The 27,775-nt window shown below is 45.6% G+C and overlaps 1 protein-coding gene across 4 annotated transcripts in view; it reads left to right on the top strand.

The window, feature by feature from the left end:
- celsr1a (cadherin EGF LAG seven-pass G-type receptor 1a) overlaps nt 1–27,775 on the top strand; it is a 127,743-nt gene that overhangs the window by 62,989 nt on the left and 36,979 nt on the right. For 3 of the 4 annotated variants that reach the window (XM_052491745.1, XM_052491744.1, XM_052491746.1), the window contains exons 5-8: nt 122–344; nt 4,044–4,159; nt 8,076–8,164; nt 15,839–15,919. In XM_052491745.1, coding sequence (XP_052347705.1) covers nt 122–344; nt 4,044–4,159; nt 8,076–8,164; nt 15,839–15,919 — 509 coding nt within the window. The remainder of the gene's footprint in view (nt 1–121; nt 345–4,043; nt 4,160–8,075; nt 8,165–15,838; nt 15,920–27,775) is intronic. The other variant, XM_052491747.1, reaches the window with a different exon arrangement.

Here is a 27,775-nt window from a genome sequence, read left to right as displayed (position 1 = left end):
AATATAGAAACAGTGTCTCCTGTCTCTCAGAAATGGGAAATGGGAATGCAGTCTCTGAACGTGACTTTTTGCGTGTCTGACTGGGTGGGTATATCACTCTTAAACCTTACTCTCTCCCCAGGTGAGCACTGTGAGGTGAACGTCCGGTCGGGGCGGTGTGTCCCGGGGGTGTGTAAGAACGGGGGGAAATGTGTGGACCTGCTGGTGGGGGGTTTTATGTGCCAGTGTCCACCGGGAGAGTACGAGAAGCCTTACTGTGAGATGACCACCAGGTCTTTCCCCGGTCAGTCCTTCATCACCTTCAGAGGACTGCGGCAGAGGTTCCACTTTACTGTCTCGTTCATGTGAGTACTTGGAAACTATCTACTCTCTCTCTCCCTCTCTGTATCTCTCCCCATCTACAGTGCCTTTTGGAATGTATCGACTTTTTCCACATTTTGCTCCGTTACAGCCTTATTCTAAAATTGATTCCATAAATAACAAACCTCAGCCATTTACACACAATACCCCATAATGACAAAGCGAAAACCGTTTTTTTTTTTTTAAATGTTTGCAAATGTATTTAAAAAAAAACAACTTATTTGCACAAGTATTCAGTCCCTTTGCGAGGAGACTCGAAATTGAGCCTAGGTGCATCCTGTTTCCGTTGATCATGTGTTAACAGAGCGACATGTCTACTGTACATGTTTGTGTGTGTGTGTAGTAAACCGTAATTTGGGTACAGGGAGGGTTGCACAAACAAACACACACTTACCTCAGTTCAGTTCAGTATACCAGTTCAGTGGGGCATGTAGAGACATCTTTGTGTCGGAGCTCACACAAAAAAACGCTTACATTAAACACATGAGAAGGGGGGGGTTGTGTGTGCGCGTGTGTGCGTGCGTGTGCGTGCGTGCATGCGTGTGCGTGTGTGTGTGTGTGTGCGTGCGTGCGTGCGTGCGTGCACGCTCTTATCTGTTGAAACAGCCGTAGAGGAAAATGATCTATAACACCTTTCATAGTCAAGGCAGGAACACAGAAATGGGAATGCAGATCAAGTTCTTTGTCTCTCAAAAAGCCCATAAATTTAGTAAACTACATTCTATGTGGCAGCCCTTATGTGGCTCTGATCAAAACTAGTGCACTTGCACCGTAGTGTAAATATTGTGTCAGATCTGTTGCTAGTCCCATTTGAAGTTCTAGGTGGGGTGAGGATCATAAAAGTGGGTGGATGTGAAAAGCAGAGTGTGTCGGTGAGAAGCGGTAGAACAGGGTGAAAACAGGAAGAGTCCTGTGATGAGGTACTCTTATCACTGTTTTCTTTTATCGGCTGTGTCTTCCTGCCCCCCTGCTACCCCTCCACACCTCCCACTGCCATGCTGGCATCTGGTGTCTGACTCTCGTGCCCTCTGTGCCCCTTATAGCACGCATGCAGGATGACACACACACACACACACACACACACACACACACATACAGTGGCTTGCAAAAGTATTCACCCCCCTTGGCATTTTTCCTATTTTGTTGCCTTACAACCTGGAATTAAAATAGATTTTTGGGGAGTTTGTATCATTTGATGTACACAACATGCCTACCACTTTGAAGATGCAAAATATGTTTTATTGTGAAACAGACAAGAAATAAGACAAAAAAAAACGGAAAACTTTAGTGTGAATAACTACTCATCCCCCCAAAGTCAATACTTTGTAGAGCCACCTTTCTCAGCAATCACAGCTGCAAGTATCTTGGGGTATATCTATAAGCTTGGCTGATCTAGCCACTGGGATTTTTGCCCATTCTTCAAGACTGCTCCAGCTCCTTCAAGTTGGATGGGTTCTAGTGGTATACAGAAATCTTGAAGTCATACCACAGATTCTCAATGGGATTGAGGTCTGGGCTTTGACTAGACCATTCAAAAACATTTAAATGTTTCCCCTTAACCACTCAAGTGTTGCATTAGCAGTATGCTTAGGGTAATTGTCCTGCTGGAAGGTGAACTTCTGTCCCAGTCTCAAATCTCTGGAAGACTGAAACAGGTTTCCTCAGGAATTTCCCTGTATTTAGCACCATGTATCATTCCTTCAATTCTGACCAGTTCCCCTTTCCCTGCCGAAGAAAAACATCCCTAAACCATGCTGCCACCACAATGCCTCACTGTAGGGTTAGTGTTCTCAGGGTGATGAGTTATTGGGTTTGTGCTAGCATTTTCCTTGATGGCCAAAAAGCTCAATTTTAGTCTAATCTGACCAGAGTACCTTCTTTCATATGTTTGGAGAGTTTCCCACATGACTTTTGGCGAACACCAAACGTGTTTGCTTATTTGTTTTCTTTAAGCAATTGCTTTTTTTTGGTGGGCGGCCCTCTCTTGGCAGGTTTGTTGTAGTGCCATTTTCTTTCAATTGCTCAATAATGGATTTATAGGTGCTCCGTGGGATGTTTAAAGTTTCTGATATTTTTTAATAATCCAACCCTGATCTGTACTTCTCCACAGGTCCCTGACCTGTTTGGAGAGCTCTTTGCTCTTCATGGTGCTACTTGCTTGGTGGTGCGCCCTGCAGACTCTGGGGCCTTTCAGAACAGGTGTATATATACTGAGATCATGTGACACTTAGATTGCACACAGGTGGACTTTATTATGTGACTTCTGAAGGTAATTGGTTGCACCAGATCTTATTTAAGGGCTTCATAGCAGATCAAAGGGGGTGAATACATATGCACGCACACCACTTTTCCGTTTTAATTTTTTGTTGTTGACTTTTTTGAAACAAACTATTTTGTTCATGTCCGTTACATGAAATCCGAATAAAAATTCATTTAAATTACAGGTTGTAATGCAACAAAATAGGAAACATGCAAGGCACTGTACTATGGCAGGGGTTAACAGGGAGATGGGCCACCAGGGCATCTACTTCCTCCTTCCTGACTCTAGACCACTGGTCTTACCGAACACTTTCTTATTGTCCTTCTTTAAGTCTTTCTTCCTCAGGAGTTTCTCACTCCTTCCTTACACACCTCACCAACCCCAAATCCCACCTCTCATATACACTACATGACCAAAAGTGTGTGGGCACCTGCTGGTCGAACATCTCATTTCCAAATCATGGGAATTAATATGGATTTTGTCCCCCCTTTGCTGCTATAACAGCCTTCACTTTTCTGTCAAGGCTTTTCACTAGATGTTGGAACATTGCTACAGGGACTTACTTCCATTCAGCCACAAGGTCATTCGTGAGGTCGGGCACAAATGTTGGGCGATTAGGCCCTGCTCGCAGTAGGCTTTGCAATTCATCCCAAAGGTGTTAATTGGGGTTGAGGCCATGGGAACCCATTTCATGAAGCTCCCGACGAATGGTTCTTGTACTGATGTTGCTTCCAGAGACAGTCGATTTTTACGCCGTACGTGCTTCAGCACTCACCGTTCCCCTTCTGTGAGCTTTAGACCACTCCAGCAGACGCTTGGCATTGCGCATGGTGATCTTAGGCTTGTGTGCAGCTGCTCGGCCATGAACAGCATTTCACGAAGCTCCCGACGAACAGTTCTTGTGCTGACTCGGCAGTCCAGTTCGGTGAGCTTGTGTGGCCTACCACTTCACGGCTGAGCCTTTGTTGCTCCTAGACGTTTCCACCTCACAATAACAGCACTCACAGTTGACCCGGAGCAGCTCTAGCAGGACATACATTTGACAAACTGACTTGTTGGAATCCTATGGCGGTGCAATGTTGAAAGTCACTGAGCTCTTCAGTAAGGCCATTCTTCTGCCAATGTTTGTTTATGGAGATTACATGACTGTGTGCTTGATTTTCTACACCTGTCCGGAATCCACTCATTTGAAGGGGTGTCCACATACTTTTGTTTATATAGTGTATCTTATATGGCAGTTTGGGTTAGATATGCCACATTTGTCTAACTATGCCACATACTGTAAAAACCTAATGAATAATTGTTCACACAAAAAAAAGTTTGGCTAACTATGTTTGAGATATAGGATTTGAATGGGTGCCATTATGGCACCAAATGTGGGTTTGACAATAGAATGTTGACCCTGTGTCGATCTTGTCCCCAGGTTTGCCACCAGAGAGAGGAATGCCCTGCTGCTGTACAATGGGAGATTTAACGAGAAACACGACTTTATCGCCTTGGAGATTATCGAGGAACAGATCCAACTCACCTTCTCTGCAGGTGAGAGGGCGGCAGTGTGTGTCCACAGTGCAAATAATCATGCTCACACAAAGAGCTGGAAAAATGACTTACGAGTTGCTTGTATCAACACTAGCCGATAGCTTGCTTAATCAACTCCGCTGTGCAGTTACACCTAGAGATGCATTGGATTTGGCTGTGTGAAAGGGGCTGAGTGTTTTACTGTGGTCAGCGAGCAGCTGCTTCCCCCTGACAGAGCCTGAGCAGACTGATTCATGACAGTATAGGCACTTAACGAGCCATGAAGACCTACAGTGCCTTACAAAAGTATTCATCCCCCTTGGCGTTTTTCCTATTTTATTGCATAACAACCTATAATTTAAATATATTTTTATTTGGATTTCATGTAATGGATTTCATGTAATGGACAAATTGGTGAAGTGAAATGAAAAAAAAAATAACTTATTAAAAAAAATAATTAAAAAGTAAAAAATGGAAAAGTGATGCATGCAAATGTATTCACCCCCTTTGCGATGAAGCCCCTAAATAAGATCTGGTGCAACCAATTACCTTCAGAAGTCACATAATTAGTTAAATAAAGTCCACCTGTGTGCAATCTAAGTGTCACATGATGTCAGCATATACACACCTGTTCCAAAAGGCCCCAGAGTCTGCAACACCACTAAGAAAGGGGAACCAACAAGCAAGCGACACCATGAAGATCAAGGAGCTCTCCAAACAGGTCACAGACAAAGTTGTGGAGAAGTACAGATCAGGGTTGGATTATAAAAAAATATCCGAAACGTTGAACATCCCACGGAGCACCGTTAAATCCATTATTAAAAAATGGAAAGAATGTAGTCTCCTGGGTGGGACAGTGGTCTAGGTCACTGCATCGCAGTGCAAGCTGTGCCACCAGAGACTCTGGGTTCGCGCCCAGGCTCTGTCACAGCCGGCCGCGACCGGGAGTTCTGTAGGGCGACGCACATTTTGTCTAGCATCTTCCGGTTTAGGGAGGGTTTGGCCGGTAGGGATATCCTTGTCTCATCGCGCACTAGCGACTCCTGTGGCGGGCCGAAGAGTGGCCAGGAAAAAGGAATTGCTTAAATAAAATTTTAAAAATGCAATGTCTGGCACAAACCCAACACATCTCATCACCCCGAGAACACAGTGAAGCATGGTGGTAGCATCATGCTGTGGGGATGTTTTCTGTCGGCAGGGACTGGGAAACTGGTCAGAATTGGTGCTAAATACTTTTTGTCTTCTAGAGATTTGAGACTGTGGCTGAGGTTCACCTTCCAGCAGGACAATGACCCTAAGCATACTGTTAAAGCGACGCTCTAGTGGTTTAAGGGGGAAACATTTAAATGTCTTGGAATGGCCTAGTCAAAGCCCAGACCTCAATCCAATTGAGAATCTGTGGTATGACTTAAAGATTGCTGTTCACCAGCGGAACCAAGGCAGTTTTGCCTTGAATGGGCAAAAATCCCAGTGGCTAGATCTGCCAAGCTTATAGAGACATACCCCAAGAGACTTGCAGCTGTAATTGCTACAAAAGGTGGCTCTACAAAGTATTGACTTTGGGGGGTTATTTCCTGTTTATTTGTCTTATTTCTTGTTTGTTTCACAATAAAAAATATTTAGCATTTTCAAAGTGGTAGGCATGTTGTGTAAATCAAATGATACAAACCCCCCAAAAATCTATTTTAATTCCAGGTTGTAAGGCAACAAAATAGGATAACTTTGCATGACACAAGTCATTTTTCCAACAGTTGTTTACAGACAGATTATTTCACTTATAATTCACTTTATCACAATTCCAGTGGGTCAGAAGTTTACATACACTAAGTTGACTGTGCCTTTAAAAAGCTTGGAAAATTCGAGAAAGTGTTGTCAAGGCGTTAGAAGCTTCTGATAGGCTAATTGATATAATTTGAGTAAATTGGAGGTGTTCCTGTGGATGTATTTCAAGGCCTACCTTCGAACTCGGTGCCTCTTTGCTTGACATCATGGGAAAATCAAAAGAAATCAGCCAAGACCTCAGATGAAAATTGTAGAACTCCACAAGTCTGGTTCATCCTTGGGAGCAATTTCCAAACGCCTGAAGGTACCAAATTCATCTGTACAAACAATAGTACGCAAGTATAAACACCATGGGCCCACGTAGCCGTCATACCGCTCAGGAAGGAGATGCATTCTGTCTCCTAGAGATGAACGTACTTTGGTACGAAAAGAGCATATCAATCCCAGAACAACAGCAAAGGACCTTGTGATGATGCTTGAGGAAACGGGTACAAAAGTATCTATATTCACAGTCCAAGCGAGTTTTATATCGACATAACCTGAAAGGCCCCTCAGCAAGGAAGAAGCCACTGCTCCAAAATCGCCATTAAAAAAGCCAGACTATGGTTTGCAACTGCACATGGGGACAAAGATTGTACTTTTTAGAGAAATTTCCTCTGGGCTGATTTAACGAAAAGTGTTTGGCCATAATGACCATCGTTATGTTTGGAGGAAAAATGGGAGGCTTGCAAACAGAAGAACACCATCCCAACCGTGAAGCACAGGGGTGGCAGCATCATGTTGTGGGGGTGCTTTGCTGCAGGAGGGACTGGTGCCCTTCACAAAATAGATAGAATCATGAGGGAGGAAAATGATGTGGATATACTGAAGCAAAATCTCAAGACCTCAGTCTCCTGAAAGCTTGGTCACAAATGGGTCTTCCAAATGGACAATGACCCCAAGCATACTTCCGAAGTTGTGGCAAAATGGCTTAAGGACCACAAAGTCAAGGTATTGGAGTGGCCATCACAAAGCCCTGACCTCAATCCTATAAAAAATGTGTGGGCAGAACTGAAAAAGCGTGTGTGAGCAAGGAGGCCTCCAATCCTGACTTAGTTGGACCAGCTCTGTCAGGAGGAATGGGCCAAAATTCACCCAACTTATTGAGGAAAGCTTGTGGAAGGTTCCCCGAAACGTTTGACCCAAGTTAAACAATTTGAAGGCAATGCTATCAAATACCATTTGAGTGTATGTAAACTTCTGACCCACTGGGAATGTGATGAAAGAAATAAACGCTGAAATTATACATTTTCTCTCCTATTATTCTGGCATTTCACATTCTTAAAATAAAGTGGTTGTCGTAACTGACCTAAGACAGGGAATTTTCACCAGAATTAAATGTCAGGAATTGTGAAAAACTGAGATTAAATGTATTTGGCTAAGGTGTATGTAAACCTCTGACTTCAATTGTATGCATGCAAACAAACACAGCTCTTGTTGTTGAATCCACTGCGCTGAGTGTGTCTCACTGCCAATGACTAGAGAGCCTTGGATTTCATACCACACAGTCAGCAAGAAAGGGCAACGTGGGACTGCAGAAGTAATTGAGTTTTTTTTATTTTTATAAAGACACACTAAACACCATGACTAATGACTCTGTAACACAGCTACAGTGTTGCGTTACTGTTGACTGAGTTGGTGGGTAAATCCCTCCCGAGAGACTCCTGCCCTTGGTAAACAGTCAGTAAAGCCCTGGGTAAATCTGGTGTGATTGTTGCTCTGCAGACATTGTGAACGAGAACCATTGATATGGTTGGAAAACCCTGGTGTTCTTACAGTGAGTGTGATTTATGATGACTGTGTGAGCTGACTGGCTTTGTGAGTCTGGCTGTGTTTTTATTTCTCCATGTTGGAGTTTCAAGTAAGAGAAATGGGTTTCCTTACACATATTTTTTAAACTCTGACGTACATGTTGTAAAGCATATACTCTCAGACATTTATCCTTCCTTTTAAAGTAGAGCCTACATGTCTGGCATACAAGGTTACGTACATTCGACAGACAATATGGCATTGAATTAACCACAACCTCTTTTCACCGCTCTTGTCTTTCCGATCTTTCCTCTCTCCCTCTTTCTCTCTGCCCCTCTCTCCCCGCCACTCTCTCCCCCTCCTCCAGGCGAGACTAAGACCGTGGTCCATCCCTTTGTTCCCGGAGGGGTCAGTGACGGTCAGTGGCACTCTGTCCAGCTGCACTACTACAACAAGGTAAGGCACGGCTACACCGTGTTAAGAAACAGTAAACATATGTTGAAGACAGAAATGTCATGGATGGAGAAGTCTGCATATCTGTCCAAGTTACTCACCTACTCAGATAACCTGGTTTGATATGTTGACCACCTTCTATTCTGGATTATTGAAATAAAGTGGGACCACATTTAAGTACCGTATCATAAAGAGCATGATTGTATCAGAAAGATCTTATGAGCCATGTGTGTGTCAGAGTTCATCTTAATTGTATTACATGTGAACTGCTCAAACCAGAGGGAAACGGTGGTTTTCCCACGCTCTTCCTATAAGCCAATCTTAAGGAGGATTATTTCATATCACAGATCAAATTCACCACCAAAGGTAATCGCATATTAGACTTGTATGGCAGTCAATTGCTGGGTGTTATTTTTCCCCAAACTTCCCATGGCCTCGGGTCTATTGAACAACAACAGCAGACAGACAACATCTCAGCTCTATCCATCTCTGCATACAGGCCTACTCCCTACCTCAACCCTATGTTATAGACTACTTAGCGCCGACTTTTAGACTCTTTCCCAACCGGTTTCCAGAAAAGCACATGTCAACTCGAAGGCATGTGCCAAGTGTTGAAGCTTCAGAATAGCCTCGTCCATTTCTGTCACGAAAGACACAGGTTTCTTTATTTCCTGCCTGTCTTTGATTCCTACTTTCCTGGCTTCCCTAACCCGGTGTAGCAGACGTGAAATACTGCATTGTGATTGGCCGACCTCCTAGCAGGTTTCAGACCTGTGTTGGTTCTTATTGTTCTGTGTGTTGTATTGGGGGTAAAGTACCATGGAAACAGGGGAGATTAATTTCCATGCTATTGCCAGTCTGGACAGATTTCCTGTTTCTAAACCAAATCCCTCCTCTTTCTTGCTTGTTTAGTTTCTCCCGTGACTGAACCTATGCTACTAGTGTTCTGTCGGCACCGTAAAACAAACACAATCACTCACACAGACACATGAGTGAGCGCTAACACACACACGCATGAGCGAGCCCACAAGTACACACACACACACGTGCACACACTAGAAGTCTTCACGGGTCCAATAGACCCGAAATTTCGAGATCCGTCCTCTGTTAATTGAATGTGTGTGAGGTGATGAGAACTGGGCAAGCTTGTTGTGTGTCAGCCAATTGCAACTCAATAAAACGCACAGCGTATGTCCAGCTGAAACAGATTCAGGCTGCTCGCCTCATGTGCGCCTGCTGCTGAGGAGAGAGCCAGTGAAAGGCCTTTTCCATTGAAGTAAAATCATTTTCAGACAAGAACAATGTCCTCGGGGACAAGTTGTAATAGTGTAGTGGACAAAGAGGAGAAGATCATTGGCACGGCCTTAATGGACTGTGTGCAACTCGCTATTCAGGTTTGATGCAATTTTCTAACTTTTATTTATTTATGTATTTATTATAATTAGTTTTATCATTAATATGATTATATATCATTATTATTATTATTTTAGGCCTATTTAAGAATCTAAACCAGTTCTTTAAATAGACTTTGCAAAAAGTGTTTTGCTTCATTTTTGTCGAGACATTTTTGTTGGCTAAATGAAGTTCCAGCTGTAATGTTGTGTTTGCTGCAATATAATGGAATTACCGGTAGGGCTACTATCAGTCAAACCGTGAGAAGTTCAAACCCGAAGAGGGCGAGATGCAACTCTTAATTGAATTATGAAATATAATAACCTGTTCGTATTTCCCCTATAAACAATGTCGACTTACTTTTGATATTACCCTAATAAAGTAAAGTCATTTTTGTAAATTTTTGGTTGTGGTAGGCTATGTTTATTATTACTCACACCAGCACTCCAACAAGTTGAAGTTGAGGAGGAATGTTTTAGACCTACAAGAGTTCCGCCTTTAATCTAACAACATAATGCTTGTCTTTATAAAAAAATACTCCCATTGAAAATGTACAAATTAGCTTCCTATTTCTTTATAGCAGTAAGTAGTCTATCTGACAAGTATAAGGAAATACATGTCTGTGTTGGGAACATTGTACCGGCATACCTCTGTCTTTTTTCTACATCTCTCTAGGGCTTAAGCTTCTCTTACTTTATATATAAATATATATATTTTTCATATTAATATCATACAGTTGACGCCTAGGCCTATATTCATGCAATGCCTTGACGCATTTATCGCTCAAATCTCCAACCGCTTAATCTCCAACAGCGTAAGGTGGACAATTATTGTTTCTGGAGAGTAAAAATCAATATAACAATAGGCTATAAAGCTTTGAATATGCTGCTCATCGAAACACAACTAGTTGTTTTTTTGTTTTATTCGTTAAAGGCAGTTTTCAAGGACACGTAAGTTGATCATTTGGTGGGCCTCCCGAGTGGCGCAGAGGTCTAAGGTGCTGCACCGCATCAATACAGACCTGGGTTCGATCATGGGTTGTGTCATATCCGGCAGTGAGTGGGAGACCCATGAGGCAAAGCCATATTGGCGCAGCGTCGTCCGGGTTAGGCTGGCTGGCCGGGATTTCCTTGTCCCATCACGCTCTAGTGACTCCTTGTGGCTGCAAGCTGACCCGGTCACCAGCTGGACCGTGTTTCCTCCGGCACATTGGTGCGGCTGGCAGTGCGGCTTAGCAGGGCTGTGTTTTGGAGGCCGCCTTCGCCTCTCCCGAATCCGTACGGGAGTTGTAGCGATGGGACAAGACTGTATCACAAAATTGGTCAGGAAAAGGGTGAAAAGTAAAATAAAAAATTGTGTTTATCATTTGGCCAATATCTCTCATTTATTGATGGAGCTGGCTGCTTCTCTCTCTCTTTCTACTCTCGGATATGAGAGGTATGTTTGGGTCTGTTTTTCCACAGGCCTATTTGAAACAGGTCTAACTGTTCTCGGGTTCATTTAGAACCGGTCTACGTTTACATTCCTTTTATGTATGCATGTTGGGTGGAAAAGCCTCTAAAAAAAACACACACACACACACACACACACACACACACACACACACACACACACACACACACACACACACACACACACACACCACACACCACACACCACACACACACACACAGAGTGTGGGGCAAAAAAGTATTTAGTCAGCCACCAATTGTGCAAGTTCTCCCACTTTAGGCTGGGTTTCTGTACAGCACTTTGGGATATCAGCTGATGTACGAAGGGCTATATAAATAAATTTGATTTGATTTAAAAAGATGAGAGGCCTGTAATTTTCATCATAGGTACACTTCAACTATGACAGACAAAATGAGAAAATCCAGAAAATCACATTGTAGGATTTTTAATGAATTTATTTGTAAATTATGGTGGAAAATAAGTATTTGGTCAATAACAAAAGTTTATCTCAATACTTTGTTATATACCCTTTGTTGGCAATGACAGAAGTCAAACGTTTTCTGTAAGTCTTCACAAAGTTTTCACACACTGTTGCTGGTATTTTGTCCCATTCCTCCACGTAGATCTCCTCCTTTTTTAGTTTGGAGGTCAATGAGAGAGGGTCGAATCAACACTATGTAATTGCTCATTTGCTTACGCGAGGCTTATTCGATCAAATAGCACTCATGTTTAGGTTGCTTTGATATAAGTAGGCGCACATGGTATTCCGGCAGCTTTGAGAAAACAGAGTTGTGCATGTTGTTCACATACTTATCTGCTCTCTCATTGGCTAGAATGTCCCCACCTGATCTAACCTCCTCATGCCTTTGCAGATATTATTCCCATTGTTAGAGCGGTCAGTCCAGTACCTGGTCAGTGTATACACACTCTTTGATCACTATCACTATCAAAAAAATCAGCTAGGTAGCTAACTTGATTCTTCTTACATGTACTACTAAATTTAAGCGCTGGATTGTTGTAAACATACGCAAAATACATTTTCCTTCCAACATCTATTTTGCACCAGTCTCAGGCCATTCCTTTTAATAAATCCAAGTCACGTTGAGATTGACCTAATAATTCAACCTCACCTAACCTATGACCTAGCAAATCACCCTCTGTATTACAGCCCCAATTGCAAGAGGTGGCACAAATAAATCACTAAGAACTAGCCTAGCATGTTTTCTACTCCTAAAACTACATTTAAACAATACATCTAACTATTTTAATACAACTAAAACTCAATAAAAAAAGAGAATCTGAATTGAAAGTAAAAATGAATAGAAATAAAAAACGAATATAAAAACACTATAATAACCTTGCTGTCCAGGAAGAGGCTACTGCAGCCAGACACGCTATCACCTTTGTTATACCTCACCCCAGTCACATTGAGAACAGCCAAACCTGGTCCTGACAGTCCAGATAGGATCCAGGCCTTCATCTAAAGCCAGACTAAGCTCAGAAGACCTATCACTTTCTACTTCAGAGCCTTGGAGGACTCATAAAGGGATTCCCAATGTCTGCGTTCCACGTGACATCCTATTCCATACACAGAGCTCTGGTCAAACGGAGTGCACTTTGCTGGGAATGCGGTGCCATTTGGAACTCGGCCTAGGATATTTTTATGGCCTACTCAAGGCTTCTCAAGGCACCGGTTAGATTAAGGGTTGTCCATATCAGAGTGGAGGGGCCCAGTCACCCCAAACAGCCCCTAACAGTCTGCTCCCCTTTCTCCTCAAACCATAGGTCAGAGGCCGCAAGGGGATGGGCTTTGAGGGGCATTGGGCCACCATGGTAACAGACACACTTGCATTGTGCTTGGTGATTTACGGTGGTGTGTGTGGTGCTTAGACTCATGCAGGGCGGGGTGGCCTCCCTATTGAAGAATTCACACAATAGAAGACATTTTAGAAATTCCCCATTTATTTTGGATGTGGAGTAGCGACGTCTCAAGGACAGCAAGAGGAGTTGGCACAAGACACACACACACACACACACACACACACACACACACACACACACACACACACACACACACACACACACACACACTCAGAGCTAAAAAGGAAACACACAGAGAGAAAGGGATATTCTCGGACTGTTCAGGTTTTGATGATAATGAAGCAGGAAGTGACGTCACGTCATCTCTCAGAAGGATGATTGTCTGGGGAGGAAGTATGTTGAATCACCGTGGTGTATTTCTGTTCTTCTCTTCTCTGTTGTAGACCACTGGATGAAGCAGCGGCAGGCAGGCAGGCTTTTGTCTTATGATGGATGACTCTAGGCACTATGTTGAATAATGAATGTTCATTAAGGACAAGAGGTTGACAAGTGTGTGTATGTCTGTGTTTATTTGTAAAGGGGTCTATGTCTGGGCCTAGTGTCAGACTTGTTATTCATTGTGGTCTGGACGCAGTAGTCTAGAGGACATGATGTTATTTACACATTCCCAGACACAGACAGGCCTAGCTAGCTCTAATAGCTTGCCCTAATCACACTGCTGCATCGAAGCCCTCATCTAAAACTCATACTCTGACTGAAGGAGATGGTAATAACATGGCCTTTATAGATACGAGGCTTTTATTCATCCATGCCGCAGGCTGTAGCCGTGTTCATTTAGTAGACAAGTCCCGTGCCATTGTTTTATATTATATGATTTATACTGAGACGAATATAACTGAACGTGGCTGAATAAAATAGGAAGGATATTTATCCCATTCCAGAGCGAGAGTCCGCATATGAAGTGGCTATGTTGAGTGTAAAAGTGATCATTTGAAACTTTGCAACTTTAGGTGTGAATGATACAAACCTTAGAATATCTTAGAAATCAACACATATATGGGCTCTGCATGATGCGACTTCGGGCTGTTGAGGATTTGAGAAAGTCGCAGAAAATGCTTGCGCTCTGCTCCTTGCCGTAGGCCGCACATACCGGGGGGGGTGTAATCTGTATGCACTCTAATAGTGAATGGAGATGGAGGCTCCTTTCCCACCAGTTGTTTTTCTCCCATCATGCCAGGTAGGCTACTCCTGTTATTTCCCTCCAGCCATCAACCACTGTTTGAGGAGCATGCATGCTCTCGCTACGCGAGAGGTGATATTCCCGCCCAAACCCTGTATGCCATGGGCTCTTCAACCCTGTTCCTGAAGTTACCCAGTGCTTCATTTGGGAAACCTAGTGAAATCTGTTTTCGGGAACATCGATAGTAACATCTATTTCATTTAACTGACAGCCCCTCTCGCTCTGCACGCTCGGGATATAAGTGAAGGAGAGAGCGGACGAGATGGAAACGCACTGTGGTAGGATATTCTGTCGCTAAAAGGCAATGGGTCAGCCTATTAATGCAACGGGAGTTGCAGTGATGGAACAAGACTGTAACTACCAATTGGGTAAAAAGTATTTAAAAAACGAAAGCGCTGTTCATTTTGTTGTGTTAGGCTTTGAAACAGCAAACATGTTTTCCACTCAATTTAAACCTGTCGTTGAATTCCTTTGTTTGATCAATCACAGTGAGGTGAGTTTTAAAAGCATGACACAATTTTGATGTGCTTGATATGATGTCAGAGTGGTTATAGGGACAATGGATCCCTGAGTACCAGCCCATTAGAGACCCGATGGTCGTTAGCCAGTCGGGTACTACCAACCCATGTCCAGAGTGCATAAGAAGAGATTACCGTGACCCAGCAGTCACATGGAATTTTACCACCAACTAAATTTTGCTCTGCCAGGAGTACCCCTGAAGTACCCCCTCATTTTATCAGTAGTCCTATGGGCTCATGAGTCTTGTCAAGTACCCCCTGTGGATAGGCCAAGTACCCCTGGTTGGGAACCACTGGCCTAGAACCACACGTAGTAGCACGGCAGTGACCATACGAGTTGGCTGCACACTATATTAGCAGATCTGGGACCAGGCTAAACAAACAGGTCTAGCCTCACTGGACCTCCTGTTGGGTCATTCTCACAGCACAATACAGTGTACAGCCAACTCACCCTCCCAACAGCTTTCTCTTATTAATTCAGCCTTGCTAGCTCTACCAAACAGAGGAGCTAGTGTCATGTCTCTTTTTCTCTGTGTGCCTCTGCTCTACGGAGGGATCTTTTCTATGCAAACAGTGCAGAGAGATGACAGAGGGGAAGTGTGGTAGTGGGGATGATCCATGCACTCACAGTGAGATTTATCCCCCAACAGATAACTGGACTCTGGGGTGGGCGTTATTGGGGGTGATCCCTAAATGTCTGGGGGTTATATGTATGTTTTCTAGGTTAAAGCCAGTATCTATATCTCTTAGGGGAGTGTTCACAGCTGGACTCATGATCATAAACTCTGAGTGAGCTAAACTGTGTATTTTAAAATGGGAGTCATACCTGCCGTTGGTTTTGTAGGGAGATAATATTTGTGGTTCTCTAGAAGTGTAGAAGCTGATGTGATACCTGGAGTTGTATAGGAACTTTTAGTAAGACCATTTATACCTGTGCCGAGCCGATAACATGCAGAATAATCCAGTCACTGAGATCTAAATGAGCAGAAACAATTTCTCTCAAACATGCATACATTGTCATGCAGACACAGACAAACACACACCTACAGGCCACACACACTTACACTAGACTAGAGGATGTACTGTTGGTGCTGTTAGTCCACACACACACACACACACACACACACACACACACACACACACACACACACACACACACACACACACACACACACACACACACACACACGCACACACACACACACTAGTCTTAACAGATCTAACACACCCCTCTCTCTCCCATGGTCTACACAGGACAGCCTGCACCTGCTGGGGTCCAGTGGGGTGTTGGGGGTCCCTCTTTATACTGCCTGGCTGGAGCTGACACACAAGGAGGTACAGTAGCATGGCCTCTCGTGTCTTAGCTCTAGTACTGGTGTGAGTTCTAGTACTGCAAGTACTGGTGGTAGTACTAGTCTTGGGGTTAGTCGGGCTCTAGTCTTGTCTCTGGTCTGGCTCTAGTCGTGGTCTTGTCTTGCGGTGGTTCTATGGTTAGCTTGGTTCTAGTCAACAGTGTGTTATCCAACATGTTGTCGGAGGTGTCTCAAAGGTTTGCATGTCTTTTACAGACTTCACTCTTTAACGGAGTTACTTCACTTCTTGCCGCAGGTTTCCATTTGATTCTCATTCATTTGACTGTAGCTACATTTTCCTTCGCCGAAAACACAATGCTCACCCATTAAACCTGCGTGTTTGCGTTCGTCAACATCTCTGCCTCTCAACCACCGACAGGGAATCTCGCAGGTGCGCCGAGCACCATGGGGGTTTTCACGCACCAGATTTCAGCCAATCACCAGTCAGAATTGCCCTGACACACAGAAAGGGATCTCGTTCCCCGCTGACACTATTTTCTCTAATAGGGCTGGTCATGTGACCACGGCAGCAAATGGGAGCAGTAGGATTAAAGAGATTCTCCGGGATTGTTATATACTTTTTAGCCAGTAGTTCTGAAAGTAGCTCTCACAAGTCAAGCTTGGTACCCGGGAATGGAGTATTGCGTCACGTATGTACACCTCGTCAATGCTCTCTCTCACTCTGCTATGTGTGCATCTTGCTCGAATTGCTTGGGGTCTGGGCCCATGTGGGGGGAAAATGTAGGGGAAATGGCGCAGCACAGCTTTCAGATAAACAGTCGTTCTCAAACTAGTTATTTCGTGGCTAATTGAGGTGAGACAGACATTTTGCTCATTGATTATCCATGTGTTAACTACACATTGACACATTGAAGTTCAAAGCCAAAGTTCCAGAGCATGTCTTTAATATCAGCAGGTCAAAATAATCGTAAACGATCTACCATAGCTATTCATTTGAAAATGTTGATTACTTCGCCTTACCATTCACCTGATGATAAGACAAGACATACATTTTTTGGTTGTTTTTCTAAAATATGATGGGGGGGTGGGGTCCCCTTGGTTGCCGGTTTGCCTGAGTGGGGGTCCCTGTGTCCTATTCCAGACCAATTGCTGTTTGCCAATGAGGGAGCCAGAGATTCCATGCAGCTCATGTAGCACGACTCAATGTTAGAGAGTGAGGAGGGAGAACGTGGTCAGGAGAAAGAGAACTAGGGAGGGAGAGCGAATGAGAGGGAGGGCGACAAGAAGAGATTTACTATTAGTGCTGTAAACACCTGGCACCTGCCTCTGTCTTTTACTCCCTTCTCTCTCTCTCTCTCTCTCTCTCGCTCTCTCCCTTCTTTACTCACTCTGTCCATTTCTCTTACTCATAGGCTGTGTTAATGTGACATTCTTATGGGTGTTTGATGCTCTCAGTACTCCTAGGCTTGAATAAAACATGTATTGCAGTAGCCTTTCACACCCACAGTGGGGAGTTTGTAGTAAGATAGTAATCTCACAGATATTCCAACGAGCTCCATATTCCGATAACGGGTCGCGGGATAGAGAGAAACTCCGTATCTGAAGGTTTCCTGTTCCTATTGTTCGGCTCAAGGTATTCAGAGGACAATATTGCTGTCCATCTGGCATCGCCCAGAGAAAGAGCAGAGCATTGATATGTGTGTGTGTGTGTGCGTGTGTTATAGAGATGGCATCAGGGTAACATATAGGGTTGAACGTCCGCCCCATGTCCTGTAGGAGAGAGTGCAACATTGTTACCCATTGTATATCCTCGGGGGGGGGGGGTGCGTGCGTGCGTGTGTGCGTGTGTGTGTGTGTGTGCATGCATGCGTGTATGAATAATTGACAGCTCTAGGTTTACAGTGCCAGAGGGTAGGTGAGGTAATGGTCTAAGAACACATTGGGACGTTACAGTTACACGGACGCCCTAACCCCCACACACCACAGGCACACATACACACCAGACCAAACACACGCAAACACACACTCATTAAGCATTTCCCTTTCCCCTCCTTCTGTAGGAGCACACAAAGCAAAGGATGGCAGGAGATGCAGCTTTTCCCAAAATTCTGGAATTTGGAATGAGAGAGAGAAAGAGAGGGCGAGAGAGAGGCGATTGCGTTTCCTCAGTGAAACCCAAGTCTTGTCAGAGCCTTCGCGCCCGACTTCCTTCATTATCAAAACAACCCCGCTCACCCTTTCCTCTCCTCCGCTAGCAACTTCCTGCAGCGCGGGCCTGACTCACACACACACACACACACACACACACACACACACACACACACACACACTTGAGGTAGTCCATCGTATCCCATGATGACTGTATGCTCTGTATGCCGCTGTATGGCTTGTAAAACCTCCGGGGCCACAGGAGCGCCACCATCGGCGTACCCCGTTGAGATTGGAGCTCTGTGGCGGCGTGGAGCCTCCTGATTGTTCAAGAGGTCCCCGTCCAATCTAAAGTCCAGGGTTTCCTCATTCCCCGTTGTCTTTGGGCGTTTTTGTGACACAGCGAAGGTAGACTGATACACACACACACACACTCGACATCACACGCACCCTCCCACTCCACGGCTCTAGCACTGCCTTGTTACTCAATGTATACTCCTGGAAAGATTCCAGTTATGACATAAAGTGGATGGATTTTCTTTTCAGAGTTGTTCTTTCTCTTTTGTTTGTAATCTGATGCATCCACCACTGGCCTTAGCCTCCCTCCCGGGTAGTAAAGTTGTCATGTGCTTGTCAGACAGACAGACAGACAGACAGACAGACAGACAGGTAGAGTGGTGTAATAGGATGAAAAGATAATGTTAGTTAATCAGTGTTCAGTCCTGGGGCTGTTTTGGGGTAGTTACTGCAGTGTTTCCTGTGTTGTCAGCTCTGTAAGGCTCTGTAGGCGTCAGATCAGGCCTCAGTCTGTAACCTTATACCCTACCTACTGTGCTTGCAAGGCAGACTGAGTGGTAAAACACATAGAAACTTTGCATTTCGTTAACTAACACTCACACTTGACTTTTTCCCCCCTACTACCACTGACTTTGCTGCAAGCTACATTGAGGGAAATATACTGACCGATGTGATTGTCCCACCTAGCTATTTCAAGATCAATGCACTAACTGCTAAATGACGAGAATATATAAAAACTATAAAGGCCATAACATGGAGTGTTTGCCTGTACTGACTTTAGAGCTGAAAACAAGTACACAGAGCGAGATAGTTATTTGGTTCACACACTCAGAGGTGGTGAGAAGAGGTGTGTACACATCCATTTGTACATTGGTGTGTCTGCCTGTCTGCCTGTCTGTCTGCCTGTCTGCCTGCCTGCCTGCCTGCCTGCCTGCCTGCCTGCCTGCCTGCCTGCCTGCCTGCCTGTCCTGCCTGCCTGTCTGCCTGTCTGCCTGCCTGCCTGTCTGCCTGCCTGCCTGCCTGCCTGTCTGTCTGTCTGTCTGTCTGTCTGTCTTGTGTTCTCTGACCTTTTCCTCTTTGTTGGTTGCCGTATGGATCAGGTGCGTTGCTATGGCACCAGCTAGGCTATCGTCCCCAGAGACGAGCTATGAGATGAACGGCAGAATTGTCAACACCCCAGAGAGAGAGAGAGGGAAAGGGGGCCCTGTCTGTGAGCCAAAGTCCACTCTTAGTCAGGGGATCAGAAACTCTGTTGAAGCTGCATAAGGCCTACATTGAAAGCCCCATTCCATACAAAGGGCGACATTATTTCACACGGGAGTTAGTCAAATGTCTACTGTATTTCTTGGAGCTGTATTGGGGAAGTGTGTGTGTGTGTGGTAAATGGTCATTTTATCCCCAGCTCATACCTCAGACTAATATCGGACCCCTATCCTGGACCTCCGAGTATTTAGTGGGATTTCAGTGTGTGTGAGTTTAGAGCACAGCTGCTGCAGACCCCCATATACCACATCTGGACCTGCATCAGTTTCTTTCTCTCTCTCTCTCTAGAACATACCATGCAATATACACAATCGGGTGATAAAACAGCTGCATTTACCAGCCCTGCATGGCTGAGGACATAGGGGAACACAACGAACGACTGAGTCACACATCCTCTGTGTGGTTTTACTAACTACTAGCTTCTGTTGAAGAACGTCTGCTGTGGTAATACAGTAAGTAGCCTTCTGTCACCACCACTCACATTGGCTAACTCAACAAAGTGGTTCAGAGGTGAAAAACCATCGTAGGCATTTAAAGGGTCAATCTGCATTCGAGATTGGTAACATTTCTCCAGCCCCAACCCTCAGCTATTTACCATATCAGTGACGGGGTGACAGCGTTGTTATTGTTTGAACAGCAGATTGCCCCTTTAAGGTTACTAGACAGGAAAGAGGGATGTCTGAGGTTACCATGGGACCCGAGGGGGCACCCAGGTACAGGTAGGCACCTGCCAGGTCCCGGGGGAGATTGGCACTGCGCCAGAGACAGAGGCGTGTTCTCGTTTTAAATTGCATACCTGCATAATGTCTATAACCTGCTGCAATATATATATATCACCTCTGATTTCACCATACGTGGTCGGCCCCCCCGTCGGCGTGGTTGAATTTTAAAAATGCTTTTATTATTATTATTAGATATATATATATTTTTTTTGGGGGGGGGTGCACGATATATCGGTAAGCATATCGGAATCGGACAAAATTAGCTAAAAATGCCAACATCGGCCCAATGCCTAGTTTAACGCTGATGTGCAAGACTGATGTCAAAGCTGACGTGCATACCTGTATAACTTAGGTAAATGACATAAAAACGCCACTAACAATATATCACTACACGTGAAACACACCATTCCTAACCTAGCCCACAATGTCTGCTGTGTGGATCGAGCAGTCAACAAGTCCAGGAGTCATCTGAAAGAGTAAGAACATTTCAGAGACAACTCAAAGGCGAAATCCATTAACGCCAAGAAAGTAGAATTCATTGCCCTTGACAATTAAGCGTTCTCTGTCGTGGATGATGTTGGCTTTCGCCGACTGCGAGCACCTCGAGCCCCGGTACACACTACCAAGTAGGTGCTATTTTTCATGGGCGTCACTGCTATTTGCTTAAAACAGCTGACATTTGCACCAGCAATGTCAGCCCCTGTGGTGGTCATGACATTTTGTCAGTCGGTGATTCTCAAGCAAAGAACTGCTGGTCTCACAGTAATTGCCACCGTTAATTAAGATAAATACATTTAGCATCTCCTGGTTTCCACGCATCGCCTACAAGCCACTGATGCAGAACTTTGCAACATCCATTTTTTTTTTTATTCTAATAAATCCATGTATATAGCCAACACAATCGTAATAAATCTATGATTTATTTTAGACAGGTCTATTGAAAATGTAGCTTATTTCAGAAGAGCAGAATAGGGTATTCTGAGTTGTCCTCATGTTCGGTCCTGATCTGGCTAAGCCATATGGCTGTGGGCTACACTAATTAATTTAGAAGACAAGATTTGATTAGAATTCCGTGGCATTATCTTATAGTATTACGATACTATCGAACATAGCTGAATATAATTGAAAGGACATTTTCTCCAAATTATTTCAGAGGGAGTGCGCACATGCAGCTATTCTGTGTTGAGCAGTTAACAAAGAAACTGGTCCTTCTTTACGCTTCATTTAGAGTGATTTATTCATCTTTAGTTGTGATACAAACGTCGGGCTATAATGTCTTGATTTTTAATACATTCTATACAGCCTCGAATTTCCCGGTGGCATCCCCCTTGTGTGGCCGTAATGCCTACTAAAAAATATCTATGTTCGCTCATTTATTTAAAAAAAACTGAAATATCACATTTACGTAGGTATTCAGACCCTTTACTCAGTACTTTGTTGAAGACCCTTTGACAGCGATTTCAGCCTAGAGTCTTCTTGGGTATGATGCTACAAGCTTGTAACACCTGTATTTGGGAAGTTTCTCCCATTCTTCTCTGCAGATGCTCTCAAGCTCTGTCAGGTTGGATGGGGAGCGTCGCTGCACAGCTGTTTTCAGGTCTCTCCAGAGATGTTCGATCGGGTTCCAGGCTCTGGCCGGGGCCACTCAAGGACATTGAGGCTTCTCCTAAAGCCACTCCTGCATTGTCTTGGCTATGTGCTTAGTGTCGTTGTCCTGTTGGAAGGTGAACCTTTGCCCCAGTCTGAGGTCCTGAGCACTCTGTAGCAGGTTTTCATCAAGGATCTCTCTGTACTTTTCTCTGTTCATTTTCCCCCGATCCTAAATTGTCTCCCAGTCCCTGCCGCTGAAAAACATCCCCACAGCATAATGCTGCCACTACCGTGCTTCAACGTAGGGATGGTATTGGCAAGGGGATGAGTTGTGCCTAGTTTCCTCCAGACGTGACGCTTGGCATTCAGGCCAAAGAGTTCAGTCCTGGTTTCATCAGAACAGAGAATCTTGTTTCTCATGGTCCGAGGGTCCTTTAGGTGCAATTTGGCAAACTCCATGTAGGCTGTCATGTGACTTTTAATGAGGAGTGGCTTCTGTCTGGCCACTGTACCATAAAGGCCTGCTTGGTGGAGTGCTGCAGAGATAATTGTCCGTCTGGAAGGTTCTCCCATCTCAACAGAGGAACACTGGAGCTCTGTCAGAGTGACCAATGGGTTCTTGGTCACCTCCCTGACCAAGGCCTTTCTCCCCCGATTGCTCAGTTTTGCCGGGCGGCCATCTCTAGGAAGAGTCTTGGTGGTTCCAAACTTCTTCCATTTAAGAATGATGGAGGCCACTGTGTTCTTGGGGACCTTCAATGCTGCATACATTTTTTGGTACCCTTCCCCAGATCTGTGCCTCGACACAATCCTGTCTCGGAGCTCTGTGGACAATTCCTTCGACCTCGTGGCTTGGTTTCTTCTCTGACATGCACTGTCAACTGTGACCTTATATAGAGAGGTGTGTGCCTTTCCAAATCATGTCCAATCAATTGAATTTACCCCAGGTGGACTCCAGTCAAGTCGTAGAAACATCTCAAGAATGAAAACCGGATGCACCTCAATTATGTATTTGTGTTTCTGTTCTGAAGGTAACTGTAAAGAGGATATCTATCGTATTGTACCTGCCCAAACACAGCCCTCCCGGGCCCTCTGGTCATAAACACACACACATTCAACTCGTTTTAAATCCACTGTGTGTGTTGCTGCCAATGCATACAGAGAGGCCTGGTGTGCCAAGCCAAGTCTAGAGTGGGGTTTCAGTGAGTGACTGTGTGTGTGTGCGTCACTATTGATGTGCCTCTCTGCGTGCCAAGGGAGTGGCTTCACCCCTTGTCTGGTTAATCATACAATGTCACTAGGCTGACACGGAGAGTGTGAGAAGGTCTTCTGCTAAGCATGAGAGTGATTGCGTTGTGACAGTGAGATACTTGCATCCCAAATGGCACACTATTCCCTATGTAGTGCCCTGCACTACTTTTAACCAGAGCCCTACATTGGTTGAAAGTAGTTTTTGAAATAGGGTGCCATTTGGGACATAATCAGAGCGTGTGAGTGTCTGCTTAGGAGGCCAATACTGTAGACCATTGACACTTCACCCTGAGAACCATTGATCTGCTGGCCTGCCAATGGGGAGCTGGCTACATCCACTACAACATCCACTAGACGTCTATGGTCATTCAGCAGACACTTCACCTACACAGCCAACAGGGTTGTGTTCATTATCCATTCACACTTTCTCTCGTTCACTTACACTCATTCACTTAGCACAGACCTTCCTTGATGTTGAGACATGGAGGAATGACCGGCATCTAACTCTGGCAACTGTTTCTTATCGAATATCGATCTTTTCTCATGGTTATGTGGCAATGCAAGGAAGTCCTTATTTCTCTCTCTGTGTGTGTGTGTGTGTGTGTGTGTGTGTGTGTGTGTGTGTGTGTGTGTGTGTGTGTGTGTGTGTGTGTGTGTGTGTGTGTGTGTGTGTGTGTGTGTGTGTGTGTGTGTGTGTGTGTGTGTGTGTGTGTTTGCTTGCGTTCATGTGTATATGTGCACATTTGGCAGTAACGGTGTACTTGCTACTACTTTCCCTCTCTCTGCTCTCTGATAAAGAGAATAGAACAGAGAGCCGTGGTGCTTAGCTCTCTATTCCAGCTCTTCTAGTAAATCAAACGAGTAGAGTTCTACTGGTGCGTTCAGGGCATAGACAGCCAGCTCTTAAATCAGGCCTGGCCAGCCAGAGTTATGACTCTCCACAGGTTGACCCAGTGTGTGTGCAGACCAGGGTATTGCGTGGTACTGAGCTGTACGCGGTACCAAGAGAAGTTGGCTCAACCGCAAGAAACGCCCGCCGCCCGCTGAGCCTGCTACCTCTACTTAAAAGCTCAATGCTTTCACCCTCTGTACTTCCTACCTCTCGCTCTCTCTCTCTCCGTCTATCACTGTCTTTACTCTCGCTCTCTCTTTTATACACTTTTATTAGGATCCCGTTAGCCCGGCGCTAATGGCGACAGCTAGCCTTACTAGGTTCCAACACACAATGAAAAAGACATTACAGACAAAAACGTTAGAATTTACTTACATTCTCTGTCTCTGTTCCCTTTCTGTCTCCCTCTATGAGCCAGAGAATACCTAGGAGTTTCAGTTGAGGTCACACTGCAGAGAAAAGTAACCTAAAATGACTGACGTCCTCAGACCAGGGCTGTGTGAATTACACTTTATTAAGCTTTTGTACTTTGAAAAGCCGCTCTTCATAAATTTGTAGACAGTCAGACATAGTTAGGGCTGTGTTGTCTGAGAGCTATCCCTCGATGGCCTGCTCCTTCCTGCTCCTGGACCTGCTCCTGGACCTGCTTCTCCTCCTGGATCTGCTCTTGGACCTGCTCCTGGATCTGCTTCTGCTCCTGGACTCTGCTCCTGGCAGAACAGTTGAAACTGGAGCAGCAGCACGGCCAGGTGGACTGCGGACAGCAAGGAGTCATCATGCCAGGTAGTCCTGCGGCATGGTCCTAGAGTTCAGGTCCTCCGAGAGAGAGAAAGGGGGAATTAGAGAGAGCATACTTAAATTCACACAGGACACCGGATAAGACAGGAGAAGTACTCCAGATATAACAAACTGACCCTAGCCCCCCGACACATAAACTACTGCAGCATAAATACTGGAGGATCTGCTCCTGGATCTGCTCCTGGACTTGCTCCTGCTCCTAGATCTGCTCCTGGATCTGTTCCTGCTCCTGGATCTGCTCCTGGACTTGCTCCTACTCCTGGATCTGCTTCTGCTCCTGGACCTGCTCCTGGATCTGATCCTGGACCTGCACCTGGATCTGCTTCTGCTCCTGGACTTGCTCCTGGATTTAATCCTGGATCTGCTCCTGTTTCTGCACCTGCTTCTGGTCCTGGATCTGCTCCTGGACTTGCTCCTGCTCCTGGATCTGCTCCTGGATCTGCTCCTGCTCCTGGATCTGCTCCTGGACTTGCTCATGCTCCTGGATCTGCTCCTGCTCCTGGACCTGCTCCTGGATCCGCTCCTGCTCCTGGACTTGCTCCTGGATCTGCTCCTAGACCTGCTCCTGGATCTGCTCCTGCTCCTGGATCTGCTCCTGGACTTGCTCCTGGATCTTCTCCTGGATCTGCTCCTGTTCCTGGACTTGCTCCTGCTCCTGGATGTGGATCTGCTCCTGGATCTGCTCCTGGACTTGCTCCTGCTCCTGGATCTGCTCCTGGATCTGCTCCTGGACCTGCTCCTGAATCCGCTCCTGGACCTTCTCCTGGATCTGCTCCTGTTCCTGGATCTGCTCCTGGACTTGCTCCTGGATCTGCTCCTGGATCTGCTCCTGGATCCACTCCTGCTCCTGGACTTGCTCCTGCTCCTGGATCTGCTCCTGCTCCTGGACTTGCTCCTGGATCTGCTTCTGCTCCTGGACTTGCTCCTGGATCTGCTTCTGCTCCTGGACCTGCTCCTGGATCTGCTCCTGCTCCTGGACTTGCTCCTGGATCTGCTCCTGCTCCTGGACCTGCTCCTGGATCTGCTTCTGCTCCTGGATCTGCTCCTGGACATGCTCCTGGATCTGTTCCTGGACTTGCTCCTGGATCTACTTCTCCTGGATCTGCTTCTGCTCCTGGACCTGTACCTGCACCTGCTCCTGGATCTGCTTCTGCTCCTGGACCTGCTCCTGGACCTTATAGCCCTTCATGCATCAGCTGATATCTCAAAGTGCTGTACAGAAACCCAGCCTAAAACCCCAAACAGCAAGCAATGCAGGTGTAGAAGCACGGTGACTAGGAAAAACTGCCTAGAAAGGCCAAAACCTAGGAAGAAACCTAGAGAGGAACCAGGCTATGAGGGGTCATAGGCAGAACAATTGCAACTGGAGCACGGCCAGGTGGGATGGGGGCAGCAAGCAGTCATCATGCCAGGTAGTCCTGAGGCATGGTCCTAGGGCTCAGGTCCTCCGAGAGAGAGAAAGAGAGAAAGAAAGAGAATTAAAGAGAGCATACTTAAATTCACACAGGACACCGGATAAGACAGGAGAAGTACTCCAGATATAACAAACTGACCCTAGCCCCCCTGACACATAAACTACTGCAGCATACTGGATGATCTGCTCCTGGATCTGCTCCTGGACTTGCACCTGCTCCTGGATTTGCTCCTGGACATGCTCCTGGATCTGCTCCTGCTCCTGGATCTGCTCCTGCTCCTGGACTTGCTCCTGTTCCTGGATCTGCTTCAGCTCCTGGACTTGCTCCTGGATCTGCTCCTGGATCTGCTCCTGGACCTGCACCTGGATCTGCTTCTGCTCCTGGACTTGCTCCTGCTCCTGGACTTGCTCCTGGATCTGCTCCTGCTCCTAGACTTTCTCCTGCTCCTGGACTTGCTCCTGCTCCCGGATCTGGTCCTGGACCTGCTCCTGGATCTGCTACTGGACCTGCTCCTACTCCTGGATCTCCTCCTGCTCCTGGACTTGCTCCTGCTCCTGGACTTGCTCTTGCTCCCGGATATGCTCCTGGACTTGCTCCTGGATCTGCTCCTGCTCCTGGATCTGCTCCTGCTCCTGGACTTGCTCCTGCTCCCGGATCTGCACCTGGATCTGGTTCTGCTCCTGGACCTGCTCCTGGATCTGTCCTGGATCTGCTCCTGGATCTGCTCCTGGATCTTCTCCAGCTCCTGGACCACGTCTGCCTGCCATTCAACAGCCCATCAAATCAAATCAAAATCAAATCAAATCAAATCAAATCAGATTTGATTTGATTTGATTTGATTTGAACAGCCCATCCTCCCCATTGTCACACTTCCACAGGAAATGGATCAAATACCCTCACTGCTAGACACACTGTCCCTATTAAACCCTGTGTGTGTGTGTGTGTGTGTGTGTGTGTGTGTGTGTGTGTGTGTGTGTGTGTGTGTGTGTGTGTGTGTGTGTGTGTGTGTGTGTGTGTGTGTGTGTGTGTGTGTGTGTGTGAGAGAGAGGGAAAGACCACTCTGTTAGAGAAATTCTAGGGAGAGAGTGTAACGAGGTCAGAAGCACACTGTAGTTTAGAGAGGTCTTTATGTGGAAAATGTTCAAGTGTTTTGAAGGTGTGGTCGTGATAGTGCTGATAGAGGTGTTTGTGTCCTGGTAAATGTGCCACCCTAGTACCGCTCAGACCTAAAATGGAGCTCGTCCTCTGTTTCGCTCACACTTTCTCTTGTTTTTCTCTCATTTTTTTTCTTTTTCCACTTCTTTCTATTTTTAACTATCGTCTCCCTCTCTGTTTCTGTATTTCTTCCCTCCCACCGTCTGTCTGCCCACCATAGTGTCCTGTTGCTTTAAAGTTATTTGTCACTGATAAACTGTGTGTGATAAACACTGCCAGCCACTCAATCTCTTTTTCTTTCTCTCTCATTCCCTCCCTCTCATTCCCTCCCTCTCATTCCCTCCCTC

Source organism: Oncorhynchus keta, chromosome 33 (genome assembly GCF_023373465.1).
Source record: "Oncorhynchus keta strain PuntledgeMale-10-30-2019 chromosome 33, Oket_V2, whole genome shotgun sequence".
Lineage (NCBI taxonomy): Eukaryota > Metazoa > Chordata > Actinopteri > Salmoniformes > Salmonidae > Oncorhynchus > Oncorhynchus keta.
The sequence above is the reverse complement of the archived record's forward strand: the minus strand, read 5'-3'. Positions and strand labels throughout refer to the sequence as shown.